This window comes from Haematobia irritans, chromosome 1 (assembly GCF_050003625.1).
Source record: "Haematobia irritans isolate KBUSLIRL chromosome 1, ASM5000362v1, whole genome shotgun sequence".
In the NCBI taxonomy this organism is placed as follows: Eukaryota; Metazoa; Arthropoda; class Insecta; order Diptera; family Muscidae; genus Haematobia; species Haematobia irritans.
In genome coordinates, this window is record NC_134397.1 from 150,584,427 (window position 1) to 150,609,909 (window position 25,483).

Genomic DNA, 25,483 nt, shown 5'->3' on the forward strand with positions numbered 1-25,483 from the left:
CTGAAACCTTTATAACTTTTGGACTAATTATGATATCATTATGATTTTTTATTGAATTTTGCAGGGAAGATTGTTTTAAAGAATATTGCTGAATATATTATTCCCAAAATTCGTATCAAAAATTCCCAAAATCCCCAATGTTGGGACATATGCAAAAAAAATTAAATTTTTTCGTAATTTGCATATTTCTCAGCTGTTTACTAATAGGATGTTGAAATATTTTATAGTTAGTTAGTTGACATATGAGGCTTTTTGGAAAAAATATCGTCTTAGAAATCGGTGCTTTGCCAAATTAAAAAAAAATTAAAATCTTTTTTAAAAATTGCCGATTTAGGGATGAGAAGAACACATATGCTAGTTGACCAAAATGGTCGATAAAGGCTTAAAACGTATTCTTATTTGGTGTTCCATAAGAAACAAGCAAAAATTTGGGTAAAATTTATTTAAAAAAATGTTACGACAGAATGAATGTAGGTGCCTTTTCCAAAAAAATGATTAAAATTCGTTTTTTTTTTTTAAATTACAAATTGTGCAGTCTATAACTTTTAATTTAAAGCACATAGATACACCATTTTTTTCTTCTAAATTGCGTACAATTTTGTACAGAATGTAGTTAAGAAAAGAAAACAAAGATCCGTTCAAAAACTGACCCCACTTTGCTAAAATTTTGCAAAAAAAAAATAATTGTGGACCCATATCTCGCAAATTATAAAAGAAAAGAAATCGGTTCATAATTGCGGATTTGACAGCTAAAACAAACCAAATCAGCTAAACCAAATTTCACACAGTTTTGCTCGTGTATCCACTACACAGTTAAACTAACACTAAATTTAACTTATATTTATAGTAAAAAAAATTATGTGCTAGTAGTTAAATTCTATTATCTTAATATGAACTATTAATATGAACTAAAGCAAACGGACCCATATCTCGCAAACTATAAAAGAAAAGAAATCGGTTCATAATTGCGGATTTGACAGCTAAAACAAACCAAACCATCTAAACCAAATTTCACACAGTTTTGCTCGTGTATCCACTACACAGAAAAAATTCGTAGTTAAACTAACACTAAATTTAACTTATTTTTATAGCAAAACAATTATTTGCTAGTAGTTAAATTTTATTATTTTCTTCGAAATTTTCCACAGCTTAATGAAATTCTATTTTTTAAGTATGTATCAAACATTTTATGAACTAAACGTGGGTATAAAGTTCAATGACCGTTCACATAAGTTCAATATGAACTAAAGCAAACGAACATTTTCGTACGATTCCCAAAAATAGTAAAAATGAACTACTGTATGGTTAAAATGGTCATGATTTGGCGCCAGTGGTTTTCTTCTTGACTTTTAGTTAATTTTTTCTTCTATGAAAGGATATAATTTCGTGAAAAGTACAACAGGGCATAACATTTTCCTAGTTTTAAGAACGCTTTGTGAAAATCTTAAAATGTGGAGTACAATTTAGTTCAATTTTCGTGCGAGGTAGGTCATTCTTCCTATAAAACAGTTTACTTTTTTCGGTGTAGAGACCCACAAACTTACAAACTCAGAGGAAAACACCTCAGCTTTTACAAAGAGAAAATATTATGTTGATATCTTTAACCGTTCAAAAGTTGCAGAATTATTTCCAAAAATAAGCGATTTGGAACCACTGCGCGCTTGTCTGAAATGCTTGACCTCAATATTTTCAAAAATTCGAAATTTTACTAGAATGGATTGAGCCTTTTTTTCGACAAAATTTCAATAATTTGTACCATTTTGTATATTCTTATTCTGTTTTTAACCTATTTTAAACAAAAAGAGTTAAAATTACCCATTAAAAATAAAAAATTGAATTAAAAGAACTTCCTGAGAAGTAGAAATAAAGAATATCTTTAAGAGGACATTTTTGGAAGTGCTTTTAATGTTGTGCTTTAAGGTGGGTATTAAGTTCGAGTTTAGCCGCTAAAGTGAAAACTAAATCAGTAAAAATTGGCATAAAATTATACATATTTGTTGCAAATTTTATTATAACATGGGGAATAGCCCAAAGCAAATTTTCACAAAGTTTGTATTCCTTAAAGTGGATTAATTAAGTAAAGTAATCATGAAAAAATGGCGCATTTAGCGGCTAAACTCGAACTTAATACCCACCTTTATGGTAGAAGTACTTCCAAATGTTTTTGCTGTGTGAATAAAAATTTCAACAATTACATTCAGTGCTAACTAAAGCAGATGTTCCGGAATATGGTGTCTACGTATCCGTACGTAGTGGGCATATGATTGGCGAGAAAGTGGCCGTTGAGTCCCTTTGTAAATTAAAACATATGTATCTGTTTACAGCAAAAATATGGCGGTAAAGTTTTATTTGATCTTTTTGACGAAACACGATATCCGATTTAAACTAGTTTGTGCCATTAGTTTTTCCGGCAACTCAATTTCCCCAGTTCGGACAACTAATCTGTCAACACTGTTTGGCTCTCATAATCTCTTGTTATTTAAATGGAGAATATATTTTGGTTTTGTGAACTTGTACTTCGTTCACGCGACAACTGGCGCTGATAAAGCTATTAATCAAATCAGTAAGTCAGTCGTTCGAATGGATAGCATACGGAGAGATACGAGTCTTTTTACTAACGAAAAAGTTTCGAATGAAAGTAATATTCGGATAAATACAATACATTGTCGAAAAAGGTATTCTGCCATTGGTGATAAAATACAAAGCGATGAAACTAATTTCTATTCGTTAATTTTGTGTCGAATTCCTGTTTTAAATGTCGTCTTTGTGACAAGAATTGCGAATAAAAATCAATTTGCTTTAATTAAAATTTAAAGGCTAAAGTCGGGCGGAGACATCAATGTATGGAATTATCATTACGGGTGGGGATATGATTATGGGCTAAATTTCTATTATATTCTAGGTTATTAAGTTCATATTTCGGGATTTTACTTGGAACCTTGAGACTCGGATGCCTAGTGAATGTTCGGGAGGGCTATACATCGATAAAAGGCGCTTATTATAAATATGATACAAACATGTCTAGAAAGACTTTCTGTACAGTCATTTTTGTCACTCGAAAATTCTGGAAAATGTAGTAAAGAAACCGAATAGCCAGCACTTTTATGCTTACAAGTTCAGTGTTGTTTGTATCAATGCACTTCGAATAAGATAAATTATGTTAATAAAATATCTTCTTAGTTCATATATTTGCTCATATAATTTGTGATTTAGTTCAAGTGTTACATTTGGAAACTACAACCGGCTATTGATCACCATCAAATCCTTCAAATTAAAAAAAATGGTGGAATATCGTAACATAATTGGTTATAATTCAGAAAATCAGAAACAATAACTGAAATGATTTGGAAAGTGAAGACTCTTAAGAATGAACAAGTATATACGGCCGTAAGTTCGGCAAGGCCGAAGCTTATGTACCATCCACCATGGATTGCGTAGAAACTTCTACTACAGTCTGTCATCCACAATCGAATTACTTGGGTTGCGGTAACACTTAAAACTTCCTAACACCGTCTTCTATATTGTAAGTTAATCCACACGTGGTATATATATAGAAATAAAATTTTGACAAAAATTTCTATAGAAATAAAATTTTGACAAAATTTTCTATAGAAATAAAATTTTGAAAAAATTTTCTATAGAAATAAAATTTTGAAAAAACTCTATAGAAATAAAATTAACAAAATTTTCTATAGAAATAAAATTTTAACAAAATTTTCTATAGAAATAAAAATTTGACAAAATTTTCTATAAAAAAAAAATTTGACAAAATTTTCCATAGAAATAAAATTTCGGATGAATTTTGCTCCTTCAAGAGGCTCCGGAGGTCAAATCTGGGCGGTTACTATGTAACTCGATTCGAAAGTTTGAACAGCTCGAAAGTTGTATTCGATCCGAATTTATAGTCTTACCATATAAGAGTTTTGAATCGAGTGAAAAGTGTTGTCACTAATTCTTAACATTTTTGGCAGTACTTTCGAATGTTTTCTTCAGAGTTGGCTACATCTATTACATGAAATGTCAAAACAATTAAAATAAAAAGTAAATAATATTGTACGGTTGCCCTTTGGATGGAAAATGAAGATGAGCGAATGGAACGCAGAATCTTACGCGATGGTGTAGATTTTATGCAGTTAACGGATGCAATGTTAGTACCAACGTGTTATGTATGTTGTTCCTGAGTTTCCGGCTTAACAAAGAAGCTTTTAACTATATGTTGGAGAGCATTAGATCACAGCCGCCAACAACACAGAGATCGACTGGTGTAGCACCTGAAATTAAATTAGGTGTTACACTTAAGTTTCTTGGTCAAGGTGGGTACCAACACCAAATCGATCAAGACCGTTTTGCTGGCTTGGCAAATTCGTTTTATGTCATGTCCGGAATTCCAGGGATAATAGGAGCTGTTGATGGTACTCACATCCAAATGGTCAGACCATCTAAAAACGAGCACTTGTCTTTGTTTGGTGTTTACATTTTTTGTTGGATTTTCCCTATTAAAAAATATTTTTATAAATATTAATCTACTGATATATATAAATTTAACAAATACTTACATTTTTATGCGTTTGGTGCCAATAATTTAATATTTTAAATTTTTCCGTTAACATAATATTAAACGAATACAAATGTTTACTTTCGAGCGACTTTGACATCTAAATTCGAAGTACATGGTGATGCACATACGAAAGTAGAGTATGAATATCCGATAATCGGATGTGGCAACTCGAAAGTAGCAAATGTATTTGCCAATTCGAGTTAGTTGGTAGGAAAAATCCGTTTTCGTAATATTTAACTTTCGAATCGAGTTACATAGTAACCCCCCTGGCGAACGGTTTATATGTGAGTTATATATAATTATGGACCAATATGGACCAATTTTTGTATACTACCTATACTAACACCACGTACCAACTTTCAACCAAATCGGATGAACTTTGCTCCTCCAAGAGGTTCCGCAAGCCAAATCTGGGGGTCGGTTTATATGGGGGCTATACGTAAAAGTGGTCCAATATGGTCCATTTGCAATACCATCCGACCTACATCAATAACAACTATTTATGCCAAGTTTCAAGTCGATAGCTTGTTTAGTTGATTTCAACAGATAGACGGACGGACATGCTTAGATCGACTCAGAATATCACCACGACCCAGAATATATATACTTTATGGGGTCTTGGAACAATATTTCGATGTGTTACAAACGGAATGACAAAGTTAATATACCCCCATCCTATGGTGGAGGGTATAAAAATGAGCTCAGTGTAAATCAATACAAGATCCAAAATGCACACGATCTCAAAAGCAATTGCGACGTAGTCTATTTAAAAAAAAATGTTATTCGTGATGAAGTTCAAGTTTACACAATTTTTCTCTGAATTCACAATTAGCTATTGTTGCCGAGCTCAATCATCGCAAAATGAACAAAATATTTGTGTATCATAATAATGATATTGGTACGGTGCCTGAAATTTGTTATGGTGTTCCAAATCAAAACAACAAAAAAATCATGAATGGTGTGCACGTTTCAAAACGATCCGTTCATGAAAGTGAATCAACACACATGTAGTGTCAAACGGAGAACAGAAGATGTCAATCTGACAACGATAAAATGGCATCATGCGTAGTCAAAACAACAACCAGCGTTCATGATCTGAAAACGTAATGGTTACAAATTTCTATAAAATAAGTTCTGCTACTGTACATCGAACCTGGATTGTCTGCTCCATACGCGTTAACAGTCGCCTCAGCTCATTGCACCACCGACGGAGTTGGTGTAAGAACGTCTAACAAATATTTTAAGACTTTTCATGGCCAAAGAAAAACGAAAACCCTTTGTGAAATCGTGAATGCCCCTGTACGAAACCGTGAACATTCCGTTTTGATTTTTCTTGAACTTCTCCGTTTCATTTTGTTACCGTCCGTTCACGATTTTGGAACGTAATTTTTATACACACCACCATGATTTCCGACTATATAAAGTATATATTCTTGATCAGTGTGAAATTGTAATACGATATAAGCATGTATGTCAGGCCATCTGACTGTTGTAATGACGCTACAGTCTTCAATATATAGCGCTAGAGTTTTGATATAGCTCCCATATAAACCGATCTCCCGATTTGGGGTCTTGGGCTTCTAGAAACCTTGGGCTTCTAGAAATAGACCGATCTCCCGATTTCTATGTTGGTATATATGTTTGCTTGGCAGAATACCTGACGAAAAGTTTTCTAAGGAAACAATTATATTTGTTGATTCGTGGTGGTGGATATTTAAGATTCGGCGCGGCCGAATTTAATTTCGTATATACTTGTTTGTACTAGTGTAGTGCTGCAATCTGCCAACTCACATCTCTTTTGTACAGCTTGACATTTTTGTGGTTATACCAGTGTACAATTAAGTGTACCCTGCCTTATACGTACTCAGAAAGTTTTTACATACGAGCGCTATTTGTGTTTGTTTACAGCAACTTAAAAGATTCATCTCGCACAAAGAATGGAATTAAATCGACAACATTTTCGTCCGTTTATTTTTTAAAATTTCAACAACAGTGCATCGAGGTACTTAATTCAATTTTTGGGGATGAATCTCCATCGAGGGCCAGTATTTATCGATGATATGTGTGTTTCAAGATGAGTCACTAAGCAATTCCAAGAAAATGATCGTCCTTTTTTTTGTCGGAAAAACTCGATATGTCGCAATCGTACCACTAGAATAAAGCAGAACCGTCAACTCTAAATGATACACAAGCATTGTTGTATACCACAAGCATTGTTGTATACCACAAGCATTGTTTATACCAAATTGTCCGCCGAAGACGGATCATCGGCTCAAACAACTGAATTTTTGAGAACATCAATTTGATGGGTCATCTGCCGTAAAGTCCTGACTTGGCACCTTATGGCTTCTTTTTGTTCCTGTACATAAAAAATAAAATTAGAGGTCAACGTTTTTCTACACCTGAAGAAACGGTTGAGGCGTTCAGAATGAATGTTTTGGAGATACCTTAATCAAAGTGGCAAAAGTGCTTTGACAAACGCATTTAAAAGTTTATAGATCTTAATGGGGAATATTTTGAAAAACAGTAAAGTGATTTTCGATAATTAATATTTATTTTTGTTCTTTAATCCCGAAATATAAAGAGCAACATCTGCTGAATTCCCATACGAAGCAAAATAATTAATTTTCATTGCATTTTCCAACTTTTTTTTTTTTACAGATACAGACATGGATGCCACATCCTACAGCGGTCGACCTTCATCAAATTGCCAGAATGCCTGTTCGTATGGTCCATCAACGCTGGATGACCACGATGATCTCAATGCCAAAGAAGATGACATGACATTTTGCATGTCAAACTATGCAAAAGAAGCTCTGAAAATGATGTTCATGATGCGTTCCCACAATATGCTTACCGATGTGATACTTGAGGTTAATCAGGAACTTTTTCCTGCCCATAAAGTAGTGCTATCGGCTGCATCACCCTATTTTAAAGCAATGTTTACCGGAGGTTTAAAAGAGACGGAAATGTCTAGAGTACAGTTGCAAGGGGTTAGTATTGATCATGGAAATTATGTTGCAGTATTGGCACTAAACCCATTCTGCAAAACAATATTTACCTGCTAACATACACAAAGTGTTTTCCTTTGGATTGGTACTTTTAGGTGTGTCCCACCGCTATGGGTCGTATAATATATTTCATGTATACGGGTCACATACGGGTGACCGAAGTGACGGTGTGTCAATTGCTACCCGCAGCCACAATGTTTCAAGTGCCAAATGTTATAGATGCTTGTTGTGCCTTCCTGGAACGCCAACTGGATCCAACAAATGCCATAGGTATTGCAGATTTTGCCGAACAACATAGTTGCACGGAACTACAGAAAAAGGCCAATCATTTTATTGAAAGACATTTTACACAGGTGCCTAATTGAACTTAATATTTTTTAGTGTTTTTCCTAATTCGATTGTGAAATTTTCAGGTGTGCCAAGAGGAAGAATTTTTACAATTATCTGCCTATCAATTAATAGCGTTAATACGACGTGATGAACTAAATGTACAGGGAGAACGTGAAGTTTACAATGCCGTCCTTAAATGGGTGAAATATGACGAAGAAAATCGTTATCCTAAAATGGAACATATATTATTTTCTGTACGCTGCCAATTTTTAACGCCCACATTCCTGCGAGAACAGATGAAGAACTGTGATGTTTTGCGTAAAGTTCCCGCCTGTCGAGAGTATTTGGCGAAAATTTTCAAAGATTTGACATTGCATAAACGGCCGGTAGTTAAAGAGCGTAAACCAAATACGACCCGTATGATATTTGTAGCTGGAGGATTTCTACGACAATCTCTGGACATTTTGGAAGCCTATAATGTTGATGATAAAACATGGACAACATTACCAAGTTTAAGAATACCACGATCGGGCTTAGGTGCTGCTTTCTTGAAGGGTGTATTCTATGCAGTGGGCGGTAGAAATAATTCAATAGGTTCTTCCTATGACTCCGATTGGGTTGATCGTTATAACGCTTTAACGGAGCAATGGAGACCGTGTGCACCAATGTCCGTGCCAAGGCATCGCGTTGGTGTAGCTGTTATGGACGAATTGATGTATGCCGTTGGAGGATCCGCTGGTTCGGAGTATCATAGTACAGTTGAATAGTAAGTATTTTACCAGTGATACTACAGGGCAACTGACACGAAATGTTATCAAATGGGGGGCGCGCCCCCCTAGGGGGCACCACGAGGTTCCAGGGGGGTGCAACGTCATTTTTGGTTGAGCAGGTTTTGTATCATTAAATTTGTTAAAACAACACTAATTGTAAAGTTCAACAAAACATCAATAATATAATACAAAAGAGTATACGATTCGTACATTTAGAAATGTTCATTTATAACCATAGTGGGGAAGAAATAGAAGTTACATGCAATTCTACATTTTGTTGTAGGTTTTCCATTATTAGTCGTTCACTTTATTTGCAACGGCTAAATTTCTTGCTAAAATATCAGAACCAGTACCCACTTTTGTATTCACACATTTTAAAAATTTTGAAACTATTTTCGTCACTTTTAAGGTGAGTACTATGTTCGTATTTTTCACCAAAACACTAAATTAAAAGTACAAAAATCTATATGAAGACGATTATTTTTATAAAAAGTCTTGCGAAATAATGAATGGAAAAGATCTAAGGAATTGATTGTGAACCATTTTGTATTTATAATTTAAATAAATTAAAAAAGTAACCGTGAAAATAAGCGGGTTTTCAGCTTGAAAACTGAACATAGTACTCAGCTTTAGACATAAAGTCAAAATATCTGTCTTGCCTTCATGTTGAAACTGATTTAAGGCGTACTTTATCAGTAATAGTACCAAATATTAAAAATCTAGCTATTGAAAGGAACAATTGCCAAATTTCCCACTAATTGATATTCTTTTATATTAATATTCATTAACATTTTTATTTTTAATTATTTAATTAATTATTGTTAATCATATTTTCAGCTTTTGTTAATATTTATTTCTGTTTGTTTGGTAAACAAAATTTGTTTTAGGTTGGGGGGCGCAACGAAATTGATACATTTTTGGTGGGGCGCGAAGCAAATTGGGTTGGGAAGCTCTGGTATAGAGCGTTAAAATAATCGGGGTTTCTAAATTCGTTTAAAACTCCTGTTTTTTTTTTTATTTTCTCAAAACAGGTTAACTGGTTAATACCGAGGGAGCAACTCTAGTTTAGCTATACCTCGTAATTTTTTTTTTTTTTTGGGACGATAGAGAATTAAATTTGACATCGAAATAAACAGTAACCGGTTGGCGGTCGTAACCGGTTATTCGAACCTAAAGGCCGGTACTATGTTCATTCTTGCGAAAATTTTTTTATGGAAACCATTATTTCGCACATAGAAAGCGGCGTTTTTTTAGGTAGCTTGGAGCGCTATTTTACTGGGAGCGATATTGGATTAAGTTGGTGGTGTTGCTTGTTTTTACAAAATAACATTTTATTTTTCCTTGGGCAATTGATCTGCTATTCCTTTGATCCTTTGTATAGTTTCGGAACAAAAATATGGTCCGTGTTTGATTTATAAACCCGCACAAATAGTTTTTAATAAATAAATTATTTCTTAATTCACATTGCAAATGGCGCCGTGCTATAAACGTCAGTTTTTCAACACGAAAAAACAAAGTATCACAAATGGAAAAAATTTCGCAAATTTTTCGCATTTTTTGGTTTTGTATGGAGTTTCAACGCGAAAAACGAACAGAGTACCGGCCTTAAAGTGTAAGCAAATAATCGTTAATAAAACCGGTTTTAGTGAACCGATTACTTTGAAATCTATATCACTAAAAAGCTAAAGGTAAGACCTTTCAAATGAAGCGGACCTTAGACGGTCGGATAAACACTACGACTGAGGTTCACCTATTTGTTGTATGTTCGTTCAAGTTTTACCCTCACACTGCACGAACAATTATGAAAACAACATGAAGAAATAAGAAGAAGCATAAACACAAACAATAAAGATGGACGAAAAGTTAGGTGTAAAGCCATTTTTTAGTAAAAATGGAAGAAACAATAATAATTCCAAGCTGAATTAGCGATCCGTCATTAATTTCATTGCAGAAATGCTTGTTTTAATTATGAAAATAAATTTGTTTTTGCTAATGTTTGGCTAACATCTCCTTACACGTGAAGATTTGTGCTTCCCAACCGGAAAAAATCAAAGTTGTTTTGATTTTATGCCAACACGTCCCTGCAACACGCAAACATGGCCTTATACTAGCGGATTTGTCGCCGCAACGTGTTGTGTCGCAGGGTTTATCCGACCGTATAAGGTGCCCTTGAGGAACGACTCGGTTATCAGCTTAGTTTTTAGATGGAAAAATATGTTTAGAGTTTAGCCATACCGAGAAAATAGAAATTAGCGAAAGTAAGTTTCAAACATTGAAAACTAACAATTCATTGTAAAAATGACCATTTTAAAACAAACTAAGGATTAATTCATGCTGTATTTGTTCTTAACAAACCTCTGCAACGAATACACAAGCAATTACTTCAAGCACACGCCACACAATTCGAGTAGTAACTTCATTGTCCATTTCTCAAACGAGTAAAATATAAACCTAGCAAATTTGGTGTGACGCATGCCAATTTCCCATCTTCCTACGTGTATTGTCTTTGCTTACAGCCTGCATTCACTGACTTCTGCCAATCAACTGATCGACGATTGTGTTTGTTTTTCGGTTGAGATAGATCCCAATAAACACAGGATGAGCGTTTTTCAAATGCAACACCTCTTCAGTTTGAGGGTAAATATCATTTTCAACATAAATTCAACTTGACTTGAAAAAGCTCATCTTCAATTCATCTTCGCATTGTTTGCGAATTACAACCAATTTGGCAAAATGTTGACGAAAACTTTGAAAATGTGTTGAAGATAATTGGAGAAAACTTTGACAAAACACTACCCTGAAATGCAACGAAAAAACCACATGGTTTTCAATACTACTTTGGACAACAAAGTTCGTGGAAGAAATACAAAAATGTGGAAATTTTTTAATAATCAATTGAAATTGCTTATAATAATTGGTAAGTAAAACTAAAACACGAAATGAAAACTTTAAGGAAGTCACTAAACTCAAATCTCTTTGCAGACAACTAAAATATTTGGATGCTGATTCTTGGACACATTAAGAGGCTGGCCGATGAAAAATGGTAGTGGCTTATCGAGAAGAGAAAGTTTCCATAAATCAAAGTGCAACCAAAAAAAACTTGGTATTTATGCTTTTCCATATCAACAACTACTGGATGATAATTCGCAATTCACAAAATAAATTAAACCGATGATGCGATATAAATTAAACTATCGATGTGATATAGTTTAATTTATATCGCATCATCGGTTTAATTTGTTATTTTGTGAATTGAAATTGCTGGAAATTTATTCCAATTATCTGGACATCAAGTTCCTGAAAATTGCCAGTATTTTAATAACAACAATTTTGTAACACCAACGTTCTTGAGGAAATCACGAAGTACGTGGTCAGTTGGAAGAAATACAAATTGGTAAGTCAAAATAAAAAGTGAAATGAAAACATAATGGAAATCACAAAACTCGATTGTTTTGCAGAAAACTAAAATCATTGAATGGTATATTCTTGGAAGATGTTGGCCGATGAAGGAAACAACAAAGAAAAGTTTTCAGAAAACTACAAAGTGCAACCAATTAAAACAAAGTGCAACAATTCCTATATCAAGAACTTCTGGATGAAAATGTGCATCATCGGTTTAATTTGTTATTTTGTGAATTGAAATTGCTGGAAATTTATTCAAATTATCTGGTCATCAAGTTCCTGAAAATTGCCAGTATTTTAATAACAATTTTGTAACACCAACGTTCTTGAGGAAATCACGAAGTACGTGGTCAGTTGGAAGAAATAAAAATTGGTAAGTCAAAATAAAAAGTGAAATGAAAACATAATGGAAATAACAAAACTCGATTGTTTTGCAGAAAACTAAAATCATTGGATGGTATATTCTTGGAAGATGTTGGCCGATGAAAAACCGATGAAGGGAACAACAAAGAAAAGTTTTCAGAAAACTTACAAAGTGCAATCAATTAAACCAAAGTGCAACAATTCCTATATCAAGAACTTCTGGATGAAAATGTGCATTACATCAATTTACATCCCGTCATCAGTTTGATATTTTGTGATTTCCTCTTGCTGGAATCTATTCTAACACACAAGCCAGCAAGTTCCTCGATAGTAATTATTTCAAATTGCCAGCATATTAATGACACCAACATTATGGAGGAAATGGAATTATACATGTAAAAATGTTTAAGATATTTAAAGTTGTATTCATAGTTTTATTTATTAATACTTTTAATAAGATAATTACATTTTGATTGGTATTATATTATTATTTTTATATATTATTAATGTTATTTTTAAGATTATTATATTTGTTAACGAAAAAAATAATAAAATTTACAAAATCCCTAGAAATTTAGTATTGACTTTCAGTTAGAACTAGGATTGACTTTCATACAAATTGTGGTTTGAAAGTATTCGCAACAATGGTAATTTTTTATTTTTCTCACATTGAAAACTGTTTGAGAAATTATTGAGTAGCGATGCATTTCAATTTGAGGATTACAATTGAGAAATTATTGCTATTGTGTTGAATTTTACTGTTGAGGGTAATGTCTGTTTTTTGTTGAGAACGCGATTTTCTCAACAATTTCTCAACTTGAATATTACCCTAATCCTTTGAAAAAATGTTTGAAAAATTATTGAATTTTAGTATTTTTCAAACGTTTGTGTTTATTGGGATACTTCGTGTCACATACGAAGTTTCGTCTTTGTTAAAGCAAAATATTCTATCTTCACTAAAAATGTTATGTTTTACTCGTATCGCGACGATTACAACAAAACCAAAATATTGAAAAGAACTGCACAACGATTCTTTTGAATGTGATGGCTCTGCAATGCTTGACACTGTAATCGCTTTACAGTGTTTCTGTTCTATTCATTAATCGAAGTATTCGTGGAGTGTATTGCCTTCACTAGAACATCGATTACTTCGAATAGGCTTGTGCAGGCCTTTGGTTCTTAAAGAAAGGGCTTTACACCAAAGTGGAATTTTGTTTGACTAAAATTCCTTTCCGAAGGAATATATATTTTTGGAGTACAAGACACACAATTGATCTCTTCATTTTTATCGAAGAATGCGAAATCTTCGAAAAGAGAGTGGTGTAGTGAAAGATTAGTTTGTGCTACTTAGTGAAAACGTGTTGCGAGCACGGTTACCATAAACATAGTTGGTAGAATTCTACCAAAAATGGTAGATTTGTTACTGTTTGGTACATTGGTAGAATTCTTGGTAGATTTTGCAAAATATTTTCTCCAACTAAGAGGTACTTCAATTTTCTATAGAAATAAAATTCGAATAGGCTTGTGCAGGCCTTTGGTTCTTAAAGAAAGGGCTTTTCACCAAAGCGGAATTTTGTTTGACTAAATTTCCTTTCCGAAGGAAAATATATTTTTGGAGTACAAGACACACAATTGATCTCTTCATTTTTATCGAAGAATGCGAAATCTTCGAAAAGAGAGTGGTGTAGTGAAAGATTAGTTTGTGCTACTTAGTGAAAACGTGTTGCGAGCACGGTTACCATAACATAGTTGGTAGAATTCTACCAAAAATGGTAGATTTGTTAGAATTCTTGGTAGATTTTGCAAAATATTTTCTCCAACTAAGAGGTACTTCAATTTTCTATAGAAATAAAATCTTGAGAAAATTTTCTAGAAAAATAAAATTTTGATAAAATTTTCTAGAAAAATAAAATTTTGAAAAAATTTTCTAGAAAAATAAAATTTTAACAAAATTTTCTATAGATATATAAAATTTTGAGAAAATGTTCTATAGATATAAAATTATGAGAAAATTTCCTATAGAAATACAATTTGGTAACATTTTCTATAGAAATCAAATTTTGACAAAATTTTCTATAGAAATCAAATTTTGACAAAATTTTCTATAGAAATAAAATTTTGACAAAATTTTCAATAGAAATAAAATTTTGACAACATTTTCTATAGACATAAAATTTTGACAAACTTAGTAATTTTTTTTTTAATTTGGGTAGTTTAGTTTTGGCACAAGTGGCAACTGTGGTTGCTATGTTAGTACTCAGTTGTTTCTTACCTTCAGTTCCTCTTTACAAAATGTTCGTTTTTCGGAAAAAGCACATGACAAAGTAGATGAAAATTTCAAATTGAAATACAGAAAACCGGTTAACCTGTAGTCAAACCCGGTTTTCGCGATTAATCGAAAATGCAAATTTTTCACCAAGCCGTTTCGGTTTGTGTTATTGAATCCGGTTAACCGATGTCGGTTATGGATACCCTACTTAATATGGAAAATTATTTCGGGTGGCCATCGATCGGTAAGGTTAAAACGATAATTTTGGGAGTTCAAAAATTGCTCAATTGGGAAATTTTTCTCGCCAGAGAATAAGATTATGGGAGATTCGCCTAATTCGTGTCTTAAGCAGTACTAAGATCATGATTTCGTACGAAAAACTCTTATACATTTAACAACATATACATTGAATATAACCATTTCATTTAACAACAACTACAGTGTCTTGTCTCTACGAGGAGCTTAGAGTCAGTTCAGTGTTCGCTGAAATTAAAATAGTTTACAAATATATTTCACTACATTCATTTTTTTCCTCTTTTCAACCTTTTTGCAGTTATGACCCTGAGCTTGATCGATGGTTTCTAGTTCAACCAATGCATACCAAACGTTTAGGAGTTGGTGTTGTTGTAGTTAATCGACTTTTGTATGCCATTGGAGGTTTTGATGGGCATGAACGTTTCGCTTCTGTGGAGTGTTATCATCCCGAAAATAATGAATGGAGTTTTGTTAAACCTATGACTTACGGGCGAAGTGGAGCAGGAGTTGCCGCTATCAATCAATACATCTATGTCGTGGGTGGATTCGATGGTACGCGTCAACTATCTTCAGTTGAACGTTATGATACAGAAAATCAAATATGGGAACAGATGACACCAATAAAAATTGCCCGTAGTGCTTTATCCCTTACCTCATTGGATGGCAAGCTTTATGCTATAGGGGGATTTGATGGATCAAATTTCCTATCCATTGTGGAAGTTTACGATCCAAAATTGAATAATTGGGAGCTTGGCACACCTCTAAGTTCAGGCAGATCAGGTCATGCCTCTGCTGTGATATATCAACCATCATGTGTAAATAATTTCATGGATTGTATGGAGGATGAAAATTCCAAACGTGATAATGGTGGACTCAACGATGAAAATCTAAACGATCATCCTGGAGGAAGTCATCGTCATAATGGTCCCGCCGGTAACACCAACTCCTCTTTAGGCTTTCATACATCTTTCGGCAGTAGTGGGTGTCGAAATTGTGAAAAAGAAATTGAACCTTGTCCAAGTGATAGCGAAGATATGACAGATAGAAACAAAATTATAATTCCGTCATTATTTAAAAACATTCCGCATTCAAATACAAGAACACGTTCGAGTAAAAAATCGAACAAATTACGCAAATGCTATCAAAGTAATTCCTATGTTGATGTAAAAAAATCACCATCTTGGCATGAATCATCCATTCAATCATTACAAACAAATGCAAACGGCGTAACTGTTCAAACAGATACACTCTACGGGAGGGTAGATTATATAACAACCCCCTCTAAAGAGAAGACAATAAGCGAACCTAAACCTCCGTTACCAAGAAAATGTAAATTTGGTCAGTGCAAGTCGCAATGTATTGCCAAAGCCATTAAGAAATGTACGAATGGACGAGATATTTTATGTGATCTTGTACACTGTCTATTTGAAAAACATACAAAGAAAATGGTAAATGTGTGAATAGATCCCAGAATGAATTCCATTCATATTTTCCAACACCCAAGTGTTCCAGTTTTAACCACAACATGTGATATAGTAAAAAAACAGTTAATATCCGAAAAAAATTTTAGTCCTATAAAGAGAAGGCCACAATATATTAAATTTGCATATTGTAACATGATGACACCTATATCTAAATTCCAAAGTAAAATGTCCATGTCTAATTCTGTTGGGACAATTTATGATGATGTTTATTTTTCATAATAAATGATTCCATTTATTGACATTCCATTCCATATATAGCAAATCGTTTGCTACTGATTCCAACATATAAATACATATGTATATATTGTAACTTAATTTTTGTTAAGTTGTAAAAATAAGATTCCTCTTCTAAAATTATTTTGTAATTTGTAATTTTTTTTACACCAATAATGTTATTTAGCTTTACATATTTACATAGATTACTAGATAATAAAACACGAACATACTTTTAATTATTTTATTTTGACTTTTTTATTTTACTGTAAAACGAATTCTAAAACAATTGCTAAGTTATTTACAAACTTCTCTGCTTGCGTGCCCTTGGAGGATTCCATGAAACTGGGGTGTTGTCGGTTATCGACACAATATGAAGTCCGCTCATTTGAAGCCCTTTAATAGCAGACTGAAATAAAAAATAATATGCATTAAATCTCGTGTTAGAAATGAAATCCAAGCTTATATCCATAAATCGAAAAAAAAAGAAAAACATAAATAACAACAGAGAAAATCGTGTTTTTATCAGAGCCGATAGGTTGAAAAGAAAAGTCTATTATTTTAAGATACACGTTACACAACCATATCTATATGTGGTAAAGTCAAGTAATTTGTAATGGAAATTCTACAAAATTTCGTCGTCCTCTCCAGAGATATTTCAATTGAACATTTATGACTACGGGTAACAAATTAATTTGTTATAGTATATGACGAACTTTGTTGAAATCGGCTCAAATTTAGATATTATTCGTAATCAATTTGAAAAATTTCGTAGTGCAATGGTTAGCATGTCCGCCATACATACGAAGGATCATTGGTTAAATTCCGGGCGCGACTATAAAAAAGGAGATGCCACCAAGGTTGCCACTCGTGCCAAAAAAATCTACCAAAATTTGAAGAAAAATTTACCAAAATTTAGGCAGTAGCCGACTATAAAACCCCTTTTTCGGGAGGTTCAAGTGTAGTTCACTTTGGGTTGAGTGAATTACCCGAATTTATTCTGATAATTGGTTGATAGTTTTGCTGCAAGTAGAGGATGCTGATGAGGAATGTGGTAATTCCGAAACAGCTGTACATGCAACCATCTTGCAGTCTATAGGGCTTTGCCCAAATAAATTTGACAAGCATACTTTTCCTCTGTTGGTTAAGCTACACTTGTAGTTTAGTCAATGCATGGATTTAAGCTGAGATCAAAAACAACAATAAAAATTTCCAAATATAAAAAAACCTTATTTTGAAGTTTTTGATGAAAATTTTGTTGTTAGTATGACAAAAAATATGTTTTCTTCGAAAGAAATGATTTTTTAATTAATTTTAGAAGTTTATTTCAGTATTTGCAATATTATAAGCGGGTGTATAAATATCCCTTAAATTGTAAAAGTGTCGAATTATAAACGTTTTAAACCAACAAGGGAAAGTTACTACTTCTTAAAAAAGGGAGAACTTACAATAGACTTTGATAATATGACTCAACATGAAAATTAAAATTTTTAACGATATTGAATTTATAGAAAATTTTGTCTAAATTTCATTTCTATAGAAAATTTTGTCGAAATTATATTTCAATAGAAAATTTTGTCGAAATATTTTTTCTATAGAAAATTTTGTCGAAATTTTATTTCTATAGAAAATTTTGTCGAAATTTTATTTCTATAGAAAATTTTGTCGAAATTTTATTTCTATAGAAAATTTTGTCAAAATTTTATTTCTATAGAAAATTTTGTCAAAATTTTATTTGTATAGAAAATTTTGTGGAAATTTTATTTGAATAGAAAATTTTGTCGAAATTTTATTTGTATAGAAAATTTTGTCGGAATTTTATTTCTATAGAAAATTTTGACGAAATTTTATTTCTATAGAAAATTTTGTCGAAATTTTATTTCTATAGAAAATTTTGTCAATTTTTTTTTCTATAGAAAATTTTGTCGAAATTTTATTTCTATAGAAAATTTTGTCGAAATTTTATTTCTATAGAAAATTTTGTCAACATTTTATTTCTATAGAAAATTTTGTCGAAATTTTATTTGTAGAGAAAATTTTGTCAAAATTTTTTTTCTATAGAAAATTTTGTCGAGATTTTATTTCTATAGAAAATTGTGTAAAAATTTTATTTCTATAGAAAATTTTTTCAAATACTCTAAAATCGTTCTTTAGAGTTCCCATTCCATTAGAGTTTACATTATAGAGCGAGATAGACAAAAAATCGCGAGAATCTGTTTAGTTTAATGTGGCTACTTTCAAGACAGTTAGCTTAAAATGGTTCTTAGCAAGCGCCATGTGCTCTAGAATTGTATGTCTAGTATTGCCTAGGTTAGGCCAGCTGCTGAAAAAGAGAAAGCAGTCACTTCTTGCAGAAATATTAAACTATGTCAGCTACTTCTTACTGCCTGTTCATGAAACACACAATCGACTCGAGACGAATCGTTCGTCTAGATTGAAACTAAAATAACTTTAGATATATTTGCTAGAAAATGCTGGATTTTGTCATTAACTCATTATTAATGATTTACTATCGAACATCGAAACAATTGGTATTCCACAGACTCTGGTTTTCGAAATATCAAAAAGCATAGCAACATGTCTGACAAAAAAGTAACAGAAAATAAAAACTGCTGTTTGTAACAAACATTTCTCTTTGCGCGTAGGTTATATAGCATGCCGTCATTTCAAATAGTCCATTTTAATACAACAGATGGTGAAATTTTCTCACTACTGAGAGCTTGCCGATTTATTATTTATTACAATAAGAAGGCACTTCCTTGTAGACGAATACGAAACGAATTGGAGCAGATTTAAAACGTTAGTAGGCATTTGAGAGTAGGTTAGGTTAGGTTAGGTTAAAGTGGCAGCCCGATTAAGATTCAGGCTCACTTAGACTATTCAGTCCATTGTGATACCACATTAACTAAAAGTACCTATTACATATGGGCACTTCTAGTTTTAACCGCTGAACCTTCTTGATTATTTTTCTTTGTTGAACCAACCAGATTGTTCCAAAAATATTAGCAGACTGCTTAAGTTAACGTTTTCCAGATCCGCCATTAATCTGAAGCTATATGCTCCTAAAAGTTGCTTGCGCTTTACACAAAATGCAGGACACTCACACAAGAGGTGTTTAATTGATTCTTTTTCCTCCGCATCATGACAGCTCATACAATAGTCATTATACTTCGCGCCAATAGTTTTTGCAAAATCTCCTATCAGGCAGCGACCCGTTATAGCAGATATCAGGAGTGATATCTGACGTCTCGAGAACATTAGCATATCTAGTGTGCGGTTTAAGTTGAAATGGGGCCATATTTGCTTGGTGTCGTTACAACCCTTGCAATTCTCCCATCGAACATTTGCCATCATAACAGCCTTCTCACGCAGCATGAGCTTGCAGGTAGCTAGGGGCATACCAACAAATTCTAGTTCCCCTGGAATATGTAAGGTAGTCCCTAGCCTTGCCAACTCATCCGCTTCGCAGTTCCCCGGTATGTTCCTATGGCCAGGCACCCATATTAGGTGAATATTGTACTGCTCAGCCATCTCATTGAGAGATTTGCGGCAATTGATGGCCGTTTTCGAGTTGAGGAACACAGAGTCCAAGGATTTTATTGCAGGTTGACTGTCTGAGTATATATTAATGCCCACATTTTTTGGAACATTACTTCTCAGCCAATTCGCCACCTCTCTTATTGCTAATATTTCAGCCTGAAAAACACTACAGTGATCAGGTAATCTTTTCGCTATTCGAAGTTCCAGATCTTTAGAATATACTCCGAAACCCACTTGGCCATCCAATTTGGAGCCATCAGTGTAGAAATCTCTATATCTTTTATTCCCCGGGGTCCGTGTACACCACGCCTCACTGTTGGGAATTAGAGTCTCAAACTTTTTGTCGAAAAGTGGACTCGCCAAAGTGTAATCCACTACGTTAGGCACATCTGGCATTATTTTGAGGACCGAACTGTGACCGTAACTTTTTTCCGACCACAGCGATAGCTCGCGCAACCGCACAGCCGTTGTTGCAGCTGACTGTTTGGCCAAAATGTCTAAAGGCAATAGATGCAGTATGACATTAAGGGAGTTTGTTCCTGTCTTGCTGAATGCACCTGAGATACACAAGCACGCCATACGCTGAACTTTATCTAAACCTGCCGGTTGCTGAAGTGCCGGCCACCAGACTACAACACCATATAGCATGATAGGTCTAACCACTGCCGTGTATAGCCAATGTACAATTTTTGGTTTCAGTCCCCACTTTTTCCCTATTGCCTTTTTGCACGAGTATAAAGCTACCGTTGCTTTCCTCGCCCTTTCTTCAATATTAAGCTTAAAGTTCAGCTTCCTGTCCAAAATAACGCCAAGGTATTTTGCACACTCCCTAAAGGGAATTTCAATACCCCCTAAGGAAATGGGCCTAACTGTGGGAGTTTTGCGATCTTTGCAGTACATGACTATTTCTGTCTTTGCAGGATTTACCCCAAGACCATTATCTTTCGCCCATTTCTCAGTCATCCGGAGGGCTCTCTGTATAATATCTCTAATTGTTGATGGGAATTTTCCCCTGACTGCTAGCGCCACATCATCTGCGTATGCCACCACTTGTATCCTTTCTTTTTCTAGGGAAACCAGAAGGTCGTTTATAGCAACATTCCAAAGAAGAGGTGATAGAACCCCTCCTTGAGGAGTGCCTCTGTTCACATACTTTTGTATGTTTGCTTGTCCTAGTGTGGCTGAAATACGTCTCTTCATTAGCAGTTCGTCTAACAGCCTGAGTATACATGGATCAACATTCAGAGTTGTCAGTCCATTTAATATCGAGCTCGGATGGACATTATTGAACGCCCCTTCGATGTCTAGAAACGCCACGATTGTGTATTCTTTGACAGATAGTGAGCTTTCAATAAAGCTGACTAGTTCATGTAGTGCGGTCTCAGTAGACCTGCCCTTCGAGTATGCATGCTGTCGTTTCGAGAACAAACTTGAATCGATGCTAGTTCTAAGATAAATATCTATCATCCTCTCCAGAGTCTTAAGTAGGAATGAGGATAAGCTGATTGGTCGGAAATCCTTCGCCCTCGAGTGAGAGGCTTTTCCCGCTTTAGGTATGAAAACGACTTTTGTTTCCCTCCACTTTCCTGGGATATATGATAAGTTGATACATCCTTTATATATCACCGACAACCAGGGGATAATTTTGTCAGTTACAGCTTGTAACTCCGCCGGAGTAATTCCATCAGGTCCAGGGGATTTGAATGGTCCAAAGCTATTTAGCGCCCATCTTATTCTAGTTTCCAGGATTTCCTCATATTACTTAATTCCGTAGACCACCATGGTGGTCGATGTTTCCCCCTTGGCTTTCCTCTAGGGCATGCAGCTTTCAGTGAGATGTTGAAGGCCTTAGTAATCCGCTCCACTGCGTGTTCGATATCTTGCACATTTCTCATAGTTGTCTCTGTTATTTCCGGTATCATCATATTGAACGATTCCCTATACCTATTCCAGTCAGCTTTCCTAACATTTGGCGGAAATATGATCTTGGTGATATGAACATCAAATTTGAAACTGATGTAGCGATGATCTGAGAAGCTGTGTTCACTTAAAACCTGCCACTCAGATATCATTTCATTCAGTTCTTGCGAGGCCAAGGTGATGTCCAAAACCTCTTGCCTGTTTTTAGTGACAAAGGTTGGGACATCTCCCTTGTTGCAAACTACCAGATTAGTACGCAAAATAAACTCTATTAGCGACTCTCCCCTTGCATTAGTATCACTACTTCCCCATATACTATGATGTGCATTCGCATCGCATCCCATAATGAGTTTCGTCTTTGTTTTCAGTGACTCCTCCACTAAGGTCTTAACGGCATATGGAGGCATCTCCCTGTCATGTCCCATGTAGACCGAAGATACCCAATATTTGCATTTGGCTATTTCTAAACTGGCAACGACAGTGTCTGTATTGCACATTGAAGGAAGCAGAAACAAGTTGAGCTCGTTTTTAGCAATTATACAGGCTCGATTTACATCATTACCACTATACTGCAATAGTTTGAACCCCGGAGTACTTAATTCACATATTTTGTTTTTATAAACATATGGTTCTTGAATAAGAACTATATCTATGTCCCCTTTCATCAGGAGAACTTTTAAGGCAGCACATGCAGCCTTACAATGATGAAGATTTATCTGGAGGATCCGTAGGACCATCGAGATTTTCAACAACCGTCACATCAGCCGCTTCAATCGAGTCATCAAGAATGTCCTCTTCAGAGATATCGGTGACTCTCGCAATAACCATAGGTTCAACTTTGGTGAGTTCTGAGGCAGTAGAAGCCTCCTCACGCATACGGTATCTATCCATGTCTTCAAATGTCTTGGTATCCCCCTCGACTTCGCAAGAGGATCCGCTTACTTCTGATTCAGACAGAGGCTTGTCCATTTCTGAATCCTTTAGCTGATCGTTTTTATACACCTTCATTTGGATATAATGAAAGCCATAACATACACGGCCCTGGGACTTTGCTAGATGTGGCAAAGACTGAGTGTTCAATATAAACACTGCATGCCGTCTTGGCCCATCCACTTCATCCAAACGGCCAACCTTCCAATCAGCTGTTGGAAGATCTGGATTGCATTGTTTCAGTCTATTTAAAATAGATTCAGGGTCAGGAGGGTTTGCAGGTATCCACGCATGTGCTCTTGGTCTAGCCGGTATGTCTTTCTTCTCGACTAACTCTAGAGCAGCTCCTTCCCAAACTTCACCAATTAGTATCAGAGCAGCTTTAAAACATTCTATAGACCTCTGGTCCTCAAATGCGACTAGCTTAAATCGTCCTTGATACCAACCAGCCTCTTGGTGTCGAGGATCTGGACCGGGAAACTTTTCCAGCACCTGTGAGTAGACGCCAGACAAAGCATTCTCAATTTCCCCCCATTTTTGCTTTGGAACCATACCGTCCAATGCTCCTTTATTTATGATAGCCATCACAAGGCTGTCTTTAGCAACTGAGGCAAACGATCGTTGATCCCTTTTGAGAGTAGTAATCAATTCCTAAATTTTTATATTTATATATCAAATTGTTTTTGTAACGTAGTCTACATATAGTAGTAAGATATATACTTCGTATTAAGGTGTAATTATATGTCAAGTTTTTGCAGTCCTTGATTGTAGTCCTAATTATTTTTATAATTTTTTTTAAGTAAATTTAATGTAATTCTTTATTTTGAGTATCCCTGTAACCGTATATGGCCATTTCGGCTTGGTTGTAAAACGAGTTAAATAAATAAAAATAAAATGCTCAGAAATGCTGCTAGCATTTCACGAAGTCAAATTGGTGGGTTTGTACACATGGGTGATTCGAATTATTGGTCTCTATGAATCCTGAGCCGACATCGTTTCGAGAGTAATAACAAATTTAATTTACTACGATTAACACGGAAATAAATTATCCGAATGGACAAGGAGCTATTGAATTTTTAGTGATGATATATAAATACTTACCATTCTTCCTGGTCCCAATCCTCTAACTTTAACGCGAATAGTTTTCCAGCCTAATTCAAGAGCTTTCTGAAAAATTTCAAAACTACGATTGTTAACAGGTTTATCAAATACACCGAAGGATTAAATATAACTTACGCTTCCAACGGTAATAGCAGTGGCTTGTGCGGCAATGTTAGTACCTTTGCGGGTATTTTTAAAACCTTCAACACCACAAGAATGCGTTAAACGTGGTACACCTGAAAAATTCAAAGCATTAAATAAAATGTTTGTTGGAAAAATTGAAAATAGTTTCTTTTCGATTAGTCGAATTTTATAGTGACCAATAGCGGCATAAAAAAAGTCGAAGGAAAGGTAGATCTTTCTTTGGCAACTCAGATTAAACATCTTTTATTTCAAAAAGAGAATACAGGATATCATTTATTTCCATAATAAAATGATGAGCATGGACAGACTTATTTTGTTTATGAGCAGCAAATTTTTTTTCAATGATGGTACATTATTCACGGTTACTAGCCGACTTTCAGGCAACTCATAACATTTCTATGTTTGTAACGAAACGACAAATAGGATAGTATTTACGATACCTAACTATGCCTTACCTTTGCTATCTGTGAATACAATAATGGTATTGTTTGGTGATACCCGAATATTCGCGATAGGAATATCACTGAAAGGAATTCCATTAAACAATTGCGTTGACGTTCCAGCGTCTGGAAAGAATTTGCCCTTTCTGAAAATAACAGTCGATTATATTTCTTATGTTGAATTTATTACACAATAAACTTACTTTCCCAGTAAAGTATCAATATCTACGGATTTTTCACCGGCTGTGCCTTCATCTTTTGCTGGCATGGAAGCAAGCATCTCTTTGCGATCTTCAGCTTTCATTAACGTACTCGTTGTATGTAAGGCATGCTTTTGGACAATGGGCCATCTTACACTTTGTAACCCCAACGATAGTAATGTTTTTAGTGACATTTTCTGTTAACAATTGGTGAATATAACAAATCTGCAACAAAACATAACACAAGTATGGAACACACTGAAATTACATCACATATAACAGCTGAGTATTAATAACAGAGTGATTCAAAGATAACTAATTATGTTTGGATAAGGAAAGACACAAGGTAGTTCATAAATCGCCAACGTACATACATATTACCATATTCAATATTTTGTAATTGACTTGAAACGCATTTCTTCGATGTTACTTGTAAACCTAAGAAATTTTATGTATATCGTACATGTATTTTAATCGTGTATGACCATGTATTATTTCTTCGTAACTTCTAAACATACTATTGCTGTTCAAAGGTCCATTAAAACAATATTTT

At 34.3% G+C, this 25,483-nt stretch overlaps 2 protein-coding genes and 3 long non-coding RNA genes across 9 annotated transcripts in view; 4 read left to right on the forward strand and 1 right to left on the reverse strand.

Moving 5' to 3' along the window:
- The window catches only part of Keap1 (kelch like ECH associated protein 1), a 33,763-nt gene extending 16,869 nt beyond the window's left edge, over nt 1–16,894 (forward strand). For 3 of the 5 annotated variants that reach the window (XM_075291914.1, XM_075291915.1, XM_075291912.1), the window contains exons 2-5: nt 7,220–7,551; nt 7,665–7,922; nt 7,983–8,665; nt 15,257–16,894. In XM_075291914.1, coding sequence (XP_075148029.1) covers nt 7,228–7,551; nt 7,665–7,922; nt 7,983–8,665; nt 15,257–16,418 — 2,427 coding nt within the window. In that variant the 5' untranslated portion in view covers nt 7,220–7,227 and the 3' untranslated portion in view covers nt 16,419–16,894. Of the gene's footprint in view, nt 1–2,563; nt 2,676–7,219; nt 7,552–7,637; nt 7,923–7,982; nt 8,666–15,256 lie in introns of those variants that run through there. The other 2 variants (XM_075291913.1, XM_075291916.1) reach the window with 2 other exon arrangements.
- LOC142222005 (uncharacterized) lies at nt 2,682–3,188 on the forward strand. Its single transcript, XR_012718239.1, has 2 exons — nt 2,682–2,841; nt 2,903–3,188. It is a non-coding gene; the product is annotated as an uncharacterized LOC142222005 (long non-coding RNA).
- Nucleotides 9,502–13,007, forward strand: LOC142222004 (uncharacterized). The gene is made up of 5 exons (XR_012718238.1): nt 9,502–11,586; nt 11,652–11,772; nt 11,878–12,063; nt 12,128–12,444; nt 12,509–13,007. It is a non-coding gene; the product is annotated as an uncharacterized LOC142222004 (long non-coding RNA).
- On the reverse strand, nt 16,886–25,210 carry mRpS11 (mitochondrial ribosomal protein S11). Its single transcript, XM_075291917.1, has 5 exons — nt 24,934–25,210; nt 24,746–24,876; nt 24,282–24,382; nt 24,147–24,212; nt 16,886–17,064 (listed from the first exon to the last, which is right to left on the reverse strand). Exons 1-5 carry the CDS (start codon nt 25,122–25,124, stop codon nt 16,957–16,959), a joined length of 597 nt encoding a protein of 198 aa, XP_075148032.1. The 5' UTR covers nt 25,125–25,210; the 3' UTR covers nt 16,886–16,956.
- LOC142222006 (uncharacterized) lies at nt 19,224–23,992 on the forward strand. The gene is made up of 2 exons (XR_012718240.1): nt 19,224–19,476; nt 23,687–23,992. It is a non-coding gene; the product is annotated as an uncharacterized LOC142222006 (long non-coding RNA).
- Nucleotides 25,211–25,483: the final 273 nt, after the last annotated feature.